This window comes from Ochotona princeps, chromosome 1 (assembly GCF_030435755.1).
Source record: "Ochotona princeps isolate mOchPri1 chromosome 1, mOchPri1.hap1, whole genome shotgun sequence".
In the NCBI taxonomy this organism is placed as follows: domain Eukaryota; kingdom Metazoa; phylum Chordata; class Mammalia; order Lagomorpha; family Ochotonidae; genus Ochotona; species Ochotona princeps.
This window is the reverse complement of record NC_080832.1, coordinates 28,681,016-28,693,094: the sequence shown is the minus strand read 5'-3', so window position 1 is coordinate 28,693,094 and position 12,079 is coordinate 28,681,016. Positions and strand designations below refer to the sequence as shown.

Below are 12,079 nucleotides of genomic sequence, written 5' to 3'. Positions count from 1 at the left end.
TCCCTGCTTGTGGCCTGGGAAGGCAGTCGAGGACGGCCCAATGCATTGGGACCCTGCACCCGCGTGGGAGACCTGGAAGAGGTTCCTGGTTCCTGGCATCGGATTGGCGCAGCACTGGCCGTTGCGGCTCACTTGGGGAGTGAATCATCGGAAGGAAGATCTTCCTCTCTGTCTCTCCTCCTCTCTCTGTATATCTGACTTTGTAATAAAAAAAAATAAATCTTTAAAAAAAAAAAAGAATGAGTACTAGTTTTCTGTCTCACAGTTCAATAAGCTGAGTTAAACATAATAACCAAGTAGACTTAAAATTCTCTTACCTTAAAACCTGCTTGCTTAAGAAAGTGCCCAAGTTTTCCAGCAATTTCTTGAAACCTTTCTTGTTGCCAATTAACCTGACAAAGATCCAATTTATTTTTAAAGCTATGTTTCAGAATATGACACATAAAGTTTAAATTTCTGCAATAAAGTATAGATGAGGCTATATAAATAAAAATATTAAACATAATAAGTGTTAAATCTACTAAATTCAAAACTCAAACTATCAGGTCTTAATATAAATATGACCTAAAATAATCCTTCCTAAAACAGAAAGCTTAGAAACAATGTCAAATATATTTAGATCTTTTACACATGATTGCTAAAAGTTACCTCAAACTTGGGGAGAAAAATGAATAATTTATTTAATTGTCCTTGGATAAATTGCTAAAATAAACTAATTAAACCCAACCCAGACATACATACCAAAAAAAGAATACATAATGAAATCCTAAAGAAAGGGATATACAACATTTAGGGTACTTACACATGCATGTCAAATAAAATGGTTTAATAGACAAATAAAAACCTAGCTGGACCAGGGCCTGTGTGCCACCAATAGCCCACTGAGGAGTGATCCAGTGGATATACGTCTCCCTGTCTCTGATTTTCAAGTACAATAAATCTTAAACAAAGGGAAAAAGTATATGGACCAATGGAAAATGTGATCAAACAAGTAGTAGTCTCTTTCTCTTTCTCTCTCTCTCTCTCTCTCTCTCACTTTCTTTTTTTTAGGATTTATTGATTTTACATGAAAGAGTTGGAGGGAGAGAAAGAGACAGAAATCTTCCATACTGGTACAGACCACAAATGGCCATAACAGAGAGAGCTGGGTTGGTACGAAGCTGGGAGCTAAGCACTTCCTCTGGTTCTCCCACGTGGGTGCAGGGGCCCAAGGACTTGAATCATCCTTGGTTACCTTCCTAAGCCATCAGCAGGGAAGTGGATCAGAAGCGGAGCAGCCAGGACTCAAACCAGCACCCACACAGGACACTACTGCCACAGGCAGCAGGAAAGCCTGTTCTAGCACTGCACTGGTCCCCAAGTAGTAGATAAAAAATGAGTATGTTAAGATTTTTTTGAAATTTCTTTAGAAGTTTTTTAAAATAAGATGCTTGAAAAACAAATTTTATGAGACTGACGCACCGCCTACTGCGCTAAGGAGACAAATGCGAAAAAAATTTTAAATGCATGTCATAATGATACTATAAAAGAGCTAATAGAGAATATAGGTGAGTATTTATAATATCCCAGGGTAAGAAACTACTGTAAGTATAAAGAAAATAATTAAAGGAAAATATTTGAAATATAAGCATATTTCTAGAACACACCAAAAGTAAAATAAAAAGGGGGTAACTTAAATAAAAAGTTACCTAACAAACCAATTATTATTACAAATATATACACATATTAATATATTTACAGCAGAGCATATTTCTTAAAAAGAAATCATTATATTTTATATGTCAAATTAGAAGACAAGGTTATAATAACAGAAACATTTCTAAGTGTCAGAAAAAGTAAATACACCATACATGCCAAAACTAAATAATTTGAACTTTTCTAAAGGTATTTTACTCACATTTAGCAAGTCTTCAAAAAAGGTGTAAGCATTTGGGCCAGAAATTAAACTATTTCTGAATATACACATGAAACAACTAGCAATGGTCAAAAGAGGGTATCTATTTAGATAAACAATGTCTTTCAAATAGACTAGAACAAACTCATATAAACAATCTATTTGCCCAAAAACTATTAATTATTTGGAAGCACAAGAATATTATCATTTTTTTCTTAAAAGCAAACATTATAGCCCAATGCGATACAGAAAAATATTCTTATCTATAAGAATACAGTGGGAATACAGTGGATGGATATACAAAATTATGGTATCCGGGAGGAAAGACAGTTGGAAACGGAGGTCATTTCTAGTTTTTGCATTTTCATTCCTCTACAATAAATTTGTATTGTTTTGTGATTCAAATTTTATTTTGCAAATAAGACAGATTCTCACTTAAAAATTACTACTAGATTGCACATGAGATCACTATGAATTTATTCTTCGAAGTCTGGCAAGCTTGATTAAAAAAAAAGTGAACTTATCACCTCTGAGGTCATCTATATGGGCAGAATGATAAAGTAGCTAGCATCTAGAATTCTCACAAAATCCTTGAATACCTGATCCATCTTATTGACTGCAACTGCAAGCTGTGTCACTCCAAGAGATCGGACCAGAAGGCCGTGCTCACGCGTCTGGCCTCCAGTCTCAAATCCAGCTTCAAACTCGCCTCTGCTGGCATCCACAACCAACACAGCCACATCCGCCTGCAGGACAGAAAGAATCAAACTGTGAAAAAAAAAAAAAAGCAACGTGGTATTCTAACAAAAAGGATAAATCATTCAATTAATTGTGTTGAATTTTAAAGGCAGTCTTTAGCCTGACCCCTGCTTAACAGCAAACACCAAAGTAAATAAAACTAAATCCCACAGATGGCATTAAAAAGATAAAGCATGGTACCAAAAATAATGACATAAAGAACATTTTCTAAAAGCCCAAGGTCTTGGGACCCTGCACCCACATGGGAGACCCAGAGTTCCTGGCTTCTGATAGGTTCAGCTCCAGCCGTTGCAGCCACTAGAAGAGTGAGCCAGCAGATGGACTCTAAGGTAAAACATTGACAAGAGCTACTTGTCCTGTTATTGACTGCCTGCCCCCCACTAAATTCTCCCAAAGTGCTTCACTGTGATTCCATCCTCACACTCCTGCCACAGCAGTTGGCACACAGCTAGTGTCTAGGCCAATTAGGTATTCAATCATCATTGACTACATTTCAATTTTTAATAGCATTCATTCATTAACGTTAACATTATATATCAACTTTCTACAATGGAAACAAATAATTTCTAGCTCATCTTCACATATACTTTTATTCATACAGTATTCCTTTAGGTTGACAAGAGTTGATATTGGCACTCTCTTTTTAAATGTCTGACTGTTTTTCATCTGTTGGTTATCTCTCCAAATGCCTGTGACAGACGGAGCTGGACCGGACCTGGGCCATGAGCCCGAAGTTCCATCCAGGTCTCCCATGTGGGTGGCAAAGGTCTAAGCACTGCACCGTCTGCTGTCTCTCAGAACGCACTAGCAGCAAGTAGGATGGGACACAGAACAGCCGACACGCACACTGGCACTCTGAGTACAGGATGCAGGCATGCCTGCTGGTAGCTCAATCCACTTAGTCCCTACCCCTAAAATTCTCTTTCAAGAATGGAACTTGAAGTCATACTTTTGTTACATGTCAGAGGCAAATTTTTTAACTCTTCATGGTTTTCAATAATCAACCATTATGAAAGAAATCAATGCCATTTAGTTTTACTGATATTTTCACTGCCTTCACTATTTAAAGTTACCAATCTTTGGGTCTTTTTTTTCTCCAGTTTCCTTAGTAACAATTATGTATATTAAAAATTACAATTACACGTATTCTTCAGTCTCCTCCAGAGATTGTTTCTGGATCCCTTCAGACAGTAAAACCTGAGGACGTTTAAGTTCCTTATATAAAATGGTGGAATATTTGCAGATAACCCATGATATTCTTCCATATGTTCAATATCATCTCTCTGTACTTAAAATACTCAATACAACATAAATGCTATATAGATAGCTTTCATACTGTATTGTTTAGGGAATAACAAGGAAAAACAATCTGGGTACAGATGTTTCACGTTGTCTTATTTTAAATATTCTCTGCATGTAGTTGGCTGAATCCATACATAAAGAACCAAGAGAAAACACAAAGCCAACTGTATTTTTAAATGTAAATGAAGTAAATAAACTTTATTATTTCTGCGTGAATTAGTTTTAAAAAACACAGAAGGCAGGTGGTTGGTACAACAATTATAATGAGGCTTGGGAGATCCATGTCTCACATGCAAGTGCCTGGGCTTGAGTTCCAGCTCTGCTTCCAACATCAGTGTCCTGCTAATGTGCATGGAAGAAAGCAGGCGATGGCTCAAGAAACCGAGTCTCTGAAACTGATGTGGGAGACCTGAATTGAGTCCCTCGTCCTTTCGTCTGGTCCAGCCCCACTAGTCGCAGGGATTTGGGAAGTGAATCAGCAGATGAAAGATCTCTCTCTCTCTTTCTCCCTCCCTAATTCTCTCTCTTCCCCTTTCCAATAAAAATAAATAGGTAAACATGTTTTTAATTTAAAAATATAGAAACTGAATATAAATAGAGCCAAAAAAAGGCATATCTTCATAATAACTAGCTTATCATTGAATGGAATATGAAGCTATACTTCATCAAATAGTTTTCCACTATTCCTGCTATGGAAAAATTTCTTCCTTTTTATACATTTCTTTGTAACAAACCAAAAAGGTTTTATAAACCACAGATAAACATAGAATAAAAATACAGCATTTCTTCATTTTTTTCCAAAAAAATTTTTTTTAAAGATTTATTTTTATTACAAAGTCAGATGTACAGAGAGGAGGAGAGACAGAGAGGAAGATCTTCCCTCCAATGATTCACACCCCAAGTGAGCTGCAACGGGCCGATGCGCCGATCCGATGCCAGGAACCTGGAACCTCCTCCAGGTCTCCCACGCGGGTGCAGGGTCCCAATGCATTGGGCCGTCCTCGACTGCCTTCCCAGGCCACAAGCAGGGAGCTGGATGGGAAGTAGAGCTGCCGGGATTAGAACCGGCGCCCATATGGGATCCCGGTGGTTCAAGGCGAGGACTTTTCCAAAAATTTTTAAAGTTAAAACCTCAGAGTTACAACCTCAGGAAATCTTCTATGAAGTCAGTCAAAACACCACAGTTAGGGAATTATCAAGTACCTGGGCTGCTCCTGTAATCATGTTGGGAATGAAATCCTTATGGCCTGGTGCATCCATTAACGTAATCACTTTGGTTGTGGTTTCAAACTTTGTCATACCAACATCCATTGTTACTCCCCTAAACAAAACAAAAAATGGTTAAAACGCAGTTCATAAAAGAAGCAGTGTTATGGATTACATCATGGAATTATAGGCTGACAATCTAAACTCCTATGTGATAATGGGAATACCATTACGTAAATTGCTATTTTGAATAATTAAGGTACCAATTAGTGCTGGAATTTCTGCTGTAATACAATTATACTCCTATGGTATTAAAGCAAGGTTGTGGATAAAACAAGAATTCAATCAAAAACCAATTTTTCCCCACTTCCTTGTTTCCTCAGTAAGAAATAATATACATTATGAAGAAAACGTGTGGACATCACTAGTGGGGAGGAATAAATGCTGTACATGAGAGAAGACAACACACAAACTGCTCGCAGATGGAATGTCCACATATTGCACATTCTTACTGCAAGCTTAACAAACCTTCCTCTGCAAGGCGGGTCAATGTGGGATATATGTAGAAAACATGGAGCATTAAAACAGTGGCCCAACTTCTTAAAAACTGAGAGAAACAAATGGAAGTTTGCTTTTTATCCGGTTCCATCTCCATTGGAGACCAACAAAATGCTTCCTTCCAGTCAAAATGTATTATAAAAAAAAGCTAAGGGAAGACCTTATTAAAATCATTGAATTATTCTAGACCTCTGGCATTTAGAAGGGGAAATCATATGAGTAATAATCTATGTTTGCCCCTTGTTCATTCAAAAGAATGAATAATACAGCACGGTTTTTCATTATTAAAAGAGTCTCAACAATTTTAATAAAACTACAGGTTCTCCCTCACAGTAAGGTGAGTATGGTTTTCTTGGCCACGTCATCTGTAACAGTAGGCCAACATGATGCATCAATTCTCCTTAATAAATTATCTACAAAGATTTATTACAGAAGAAAGGGATATTCTAAAAATAACATCATACTGAGAAATAAAGGACTAGCAACATTAAAAATAAGTCAACAAGTAGATATTATCCAAAAAAAAGAGTCCCTAAAATGATTGATACGTATAGGAATCAAATGGATCATTAACTCACTTGCCAGCTTAACTCACAAATTAATTAAATTCAACCAAATTATTCACACCCAAATTATAGCCAGTCTCTTCACTTATTTACTAGATGACACAAAGAAAACTAAGAAGCAATCTACCTGCTGTGGTGATAAGAGGAAATTATTTTTTCTTCTAATATTGATGTCATACACAATTCTGTCTTCCAAAAACTGGCAACTTATTATGGTGGAAAACAGGTTCATGGTGCCTTATAAAATTTAAAAGACATCTACAAGGGGGATAAATCCCACTACAACATAAAGTCACCATGACCAATTTCACTAAGAATTACCTTATGTATTATTATGCAGATTAGGCAAGCCTAAGAAAATAAATATATCCATGAAAATCTAGTTATCTCTAATCATATTCAGATTGAAAAAATCGAGAGACTATGATTCATTCCTTCTTCATTAATTCAGGACTCTCATGGGTCTTTATAGCTTGCTAGTCATTATTTGGAAACAGCTGACATGGCTGCCAGTGCACTTTTCTTTTTACCATCACAGTGTCCTTAGCTCTCCCGCTCTGTACAGCCCCCTGTGACACAGATGACTGCGAACAATCAGCATTCTAGAAAGAAACACTGTACTAGGTAGCCAGAGGCATGTGAGCAGCTGCAGTCCCTGGCCCCAGCGATACCGCACTCAGCACAGCAGTACAGAAGGAAGGAACCGAATTACAGCTCTATGGCAGGATACATGTTTAATTACTTGTTATAAAAACAAGCATGGTGATTTCGATGTAAACAGTCATTTTGACCTAGAAAGATGACAGTTTATCACAGCTACCTTTTTTTTGTTACAACCTAATACAAAACTTAAGTTTCACTTGTAATGTTAATTCAGTATGAAGATAATCTGACATAAAGGGAAGTAGTAACTTGAACTTCTTCCATAGGATAATTAGCTTAGGGTTGTAAAAACTTTCTGTGTGGCTTTTACTTTGGCTTTGATAAACACTGTTTTAATTTTTTTCTCATGGAATTTGGAAGAGTAAAAAAAAAAAAAAGATATTTACTTCTCCCTGATAATTAGAAGTCTTTTTCTGGACACAGTCTCTAAAATATTTCATGGTATGTTACATATATTCACGTTTTGTTAATTTCAAAAGACTGCCATTTCAAACTGAAAATTCTGAAATACAGTGACTACCTTTCCCTTTCTTCGCCAGTCTCATCCAAGACCCACGCATATGCAAACGAAGCTTTGCCAGCCTTTTTAGACTCCTGTTCATACTTATGCATAGTCCTTTTGTTTACATTACCCAGCAGATAAAGCATATGGCCCATCAGAGTACTTTTCCCAGCATCAACATGACCTAAGGAAAATTGATTCGAGATTAATACCAGGTACATTTCACAAGCTGTTCACATTGAGGCATTGCATGAATGTGTAATTCGATAGTTCATCTCAGTGTTTAGAATGAATACTAATTTTTACCAAATGACATAAAAAGCGGACAAGTTAAAAAAAAAAGCATGTCTCTTTAGAGAAGGGGAGATCTCCCTAAGTTGCACAAATTAAAATTTTCAGCAAGACATGGTCATTCTGAAAATGTTCACTAACTGGAAATGCCACACCCAGGTCTCCTGCCCTCCCAGGCAGGGCGGCATCATCCCAGCAGGGTGACTAGAAAGCATTATGATGCAATGCCTCCTTGCTCTAGGACCAACACACTGCAACAGAAACTCTCAAGCGGCAGCAACTGTGCAGCCAAGGATCAAAGGGCATTACCAATGACCACCAGGTTCAGGAGCTGCTTCCCTCCTTGTCGCTTCTCCAGCTCCGCCTTCACGTCCATCTGCTGCCGCGCCTTGCCAGACTTTTTCCCCAGGGCGGCCGTGGAGCCCTGCTCTTCAGACGCCGGCCCCGGGTGAGCAGGAGCCGCGGACTTGGACGTGGCCTCCAGAGGACCAGGAGCAGCGCTGCTGGCCTCTTCACCTTTCTGAGGTGTGTGCAAACCATGGCCATTCTCTTGGGAAGTTACTCTACAGAAAACAATTAGGAGAGCAGTGTTTTAAGGTGGCTCTATCCAGAAGTCCTTTCTTTCTCCTAACATTGCAGTCCAGACCCAAAGTAGCTCTACTACGAGGCTAGAGTTTGCTAAGCTGTAAATGACAAAAGCTAGACCCAAACACATAAAGACAGACTTAAAGAGCACAAGCAAAAAAATTCCTGTAAAATCACTAAAATATAAAATCAAACCCTTGGCCATATAATTCATCAAAAACAACAACAAAAAAAGAAAAATGGCATGAAGTAGGTATAAAGGAAGTTTTCTTTTTAAGTGACACAACACGTTACTGGAGATAAATCAGTAATAAAAAATAGTTTTGCTCCTAACTGTCCTGTCAAAGGTGCTTGAACTTATTAATTCAGTAAACTCAATAATTAAAAACTGTAACAGGGGCACGGTGTGGTAGCCTACAGGTTAAAGTCCTCGCCTTGCATGCACTGGAATCCTATATGGGCACTCATTAGTATTCCGGCAGCTCCACTTCCCTTCCAGCTACCTGCTGTGGCCTGGGAAAGCAGTAGAAGATGGCCCAATGCCTTGGGACCCTGCACCCTCGTGGGAGAGTTAGTAGAAGCTCCTGGCTCCTGGCTTCTGATAGACTCAGCTCCAGCCTAGTGGCCTCTTGGGCAGTGAACCAGCAGAGAGATCTTTCTGTCTGTACTTCTCTCTGTAAATCTGACTTTCCAGCTAAAAAAAAAAAAAAAATTAAAAAAAAGAACTATAACAAATACTAGGCACTGATACTAACAAAAGGTATGAAAATAACAAATTTCACCACCACTCCTAAAAACTTACAATCTAGCAAGGAATTCAAATGTATAGACAAAATCACCAGATTTTATGTATTCGTTGTTGAGAATGCTGATATTTCTAAAAGTAACCTTCCACTTCAGTTTTCCATTTGCCTACTCCCAACAGACACCAGTCCTGGTGGTAGCCCGTAGCTAGCTACAAAGCTTACCTGAGCCAGAAGACTACAGTACGCCTGCCATTTCCTTCAACAATTACTAACAGGACTAAGAGCAGGTTAAGCTACAAGTTAACAGGAAGGAAACGAGGGGTCCTGCGCTGGTGTGCGGTGGGTTGAGGCACAGTGGCTGCTCACTTCTGAAACTACAGCTCATCTGGGAGTGCCTGGGATCAAGTCCCATGTCCACTTGCCATCCAGCTGCCCTGCTAATGTGTACCGGGAGTAACAGGCTATTGCTCCACTCTCTGGGTCCCTGACACCCACACAGGAGACTTGCAGCTTGGGCTTGGCCCAGACCCGGGATTGGCAGCATTTGGGAAGAGACTAATAGATGGAAAATCTCTTTCTGCAATTCTCTCTCTCTCTCTCTCTCTCTCTCTCTAACTTTCAAATAAGTAAATAATTTTTTTTAAAAAGCCAGCTATATTCAACTCTGTATGGAATAAACATTTAAATAAACAATGTCCAATAATCACTTAAAATTACAGCAGAATGAAAATATGTAACAACAACAAATGTTTTCTGTTCACTGCTAAAAAAAATAACATTAATTTCCCCCTATTTTTATATGCTTGAAACTAATTCTCATTCTAAATCACAGGAAAAGAAGCACAGTAGTTTTATTTGTAATATCATTCTTATTTTGTTTTTTTTTAAACTTATCCCACTGAATATTACATTTTTCTTTTAGGTATACTCTAGAAACAATAGTATTATAGTTAAGTTTGGTTTTTCATACTTCCAACATAAATTTTTCTAAATTCTACTCTAAATATGATCAACTTCTTATTTCATAGTTCAAATGAGAAAATTAAAAGTAACTTTTCTCAAATTTAAAAAAAGAATTCTGTAAAAGTATAGAATGAGGGGAAAGGAAATAATAATAATAACTATAATAATAACAGCTTGATTGGCCTTAGCACTGCTAAGCACTTCTGAGTATCTCATATTTAGCTACAAATGTTCACTTTCTGACGACTTCCACGTGGCTACATTAAAATGTTGACTCACATGTCAGCAGCACTGCACGTGTGCCCTAAGATGGCGCTGAGACCTCTCCTCCCCCCGGAGCTTGGCGGTACACAGGTTTCAGGAAGTGCCTTCTGATTGGCCCGTAGCTGCATGCTTAGCGTGTGTGCTATGCGTGATCAGAGCCATGATTGGCGTGCCTGCCGCGTGCATCGGTGACCTTTAAGCTGATTGTATTTAGTGGTGGGGGTTTCAGGAAGAAGACTGGGGGAACAGGACAGGAAGACGGAGACGGACGGACGGACGGACTGAGACGGAGGACAGGGTACGACTGGGTCGGACGGACGGACAGACAGAAGAACACTAGGGTGACGAGGAGGTTGGGGAATGAAGCAGAGACAAACGGGAGGAAAAGGGAGAAGTCGAGTCTACCGGCTGGGAAACGGACTGGTTGGAAAAATAAAGTTCCTCAAGAAACAGAGCCTGGAGTGTCGGGTGATTTCTTCTGCGGGACGGAAGACCCCGACACTCACAGACTTTAACTTCACACTGTATTTTCAAAGGCTGCGGTCACGTTTAAATGACTGCTCTGTAGAAGGAGCACAATGGTGAGCAGCAACAATCACCTTCCTCATGAAACAATCCGGCAAACTTCGGGAAGGTCTGTGTCACATTTTTAAAAGGATTTATTGATTTATTTGTTTGTTTATTATTGGAAAATCAGATACACAGAGAGGAGGACACAGAGGAAGATCTTCCGTCCAATGATTCACTCCCTAAGTGGCCACTATGGCTGGAGCTGAGCCGATCCGAAGCCAGGAGCCAGGAGCTGCTTCTGGGCCTCCCATGAAGGTACAGGATCCCAAGGTTTGGGGCCATCCTTGACTGCTTTCCAAGGCCATAGACAGGGAGCTGGATAGGAAGCGGGGCTACCAGGATACAAACCGGCACCCATCTGGGATTCCAGTGTGTGCAAGGCATGTACTTTAGCCACAAGGCTACTGTGCTGGACCCTGTTTTGCAATTTTTAAATAATAAGTTGCATTTTCAGTAATTACTTAGTTGTATTGACTATTTTTAATCACTTTATCACTTACTATCTATTACTTTAATAATTATTCATTTCAAAAGCTAGTAATGTTGTTTTAGCATGGAAAATTTGGGCTCATTTGCTTGATGCTCACTAAGACTTGTAAAACCTTTCACAATACGATGGAGTGCTCAGGCTGGAGTTGCGCTCTGGAAGCAGCAGGTGACACTCCGGCAGCTCAGTCCCTGCAGCAGACCTGGGAGGCCCACGTGGAGCTCAGCAAGGCTCAGTCCTGGCTATCACAAGCACTGGGGAAAGGAATCAGCAGATGGAAGGTTTCTCTGTCTTTCACCCCGATCCTCAAACAACAAAATCCTTACAATAAAGAAAACAACAGAACTCTTACAATAACAAAAGAAAAAAAAAAAAATCATTACAGTAAAGAAAAAAACAAAATTCTTAAGACAATAAAAAAATCCTTAGAATAAAGAGAAATATATCTTATTTTCCTCTCGCAATATAATAACCTCATAACAGAAATAAATGGTACTCAGGACAAAAGATAAAAAGGGAATTACAAGTCTTTAACCTCAATTCAGAAAGAAAGAAAAGACATTCATTGGGATTTTCATGACTCCATCAGAATTCAAACAATTTACTAGACTGAAGTAACTGAAAACAAAAACCTATGTTTTTCTTTCAAACAATAATTAATCATATAAACTAGGGTCCAAGATTATGGCATAACAGGATAAGCCTTGCAATGCCAGCATCTTA

General features: G+C 38.8%; 1 protein-coding gene across 4 annotated transcripts in view; it reads right to left on the bottom strand.

The window, feature by feature from the left end:
• HBS1L (HBS1 like translational GTPase) overlaps positions 1–12,079 on the bottom strand; it is a 91,329-nt gene that overhangs the window by 20,789 nt on the left and 58,461 nt on the right. For all 4 annotated transcript variants that reach the window (XM_058672612.1, XM_058672711.1, XM_058672765.1 and 1 more), the window contains 5 exons: positions 8,051–8,304; positions 7,469–7,634; positions 5,159–5,276; positions 2,494–2,640; positions 318–392 (listed from right to left, as the gene is read on the bottom strand). In XM_058672612.1, coding sequence (XP_058528595.1) covers positions 318–392; positions 2,494–2,640; positions 5,159–5,276; positions 7,469–7,634; positions 8,051–8,304 — 760 coding nt within the window. The remainder of the gene's footprint in view (positions 1–317; positions 393–2,493; positions 2,641–5,158; positions 5,277–7,468; positions 7,635–8,050; positions 8,305–12,079) is intronic.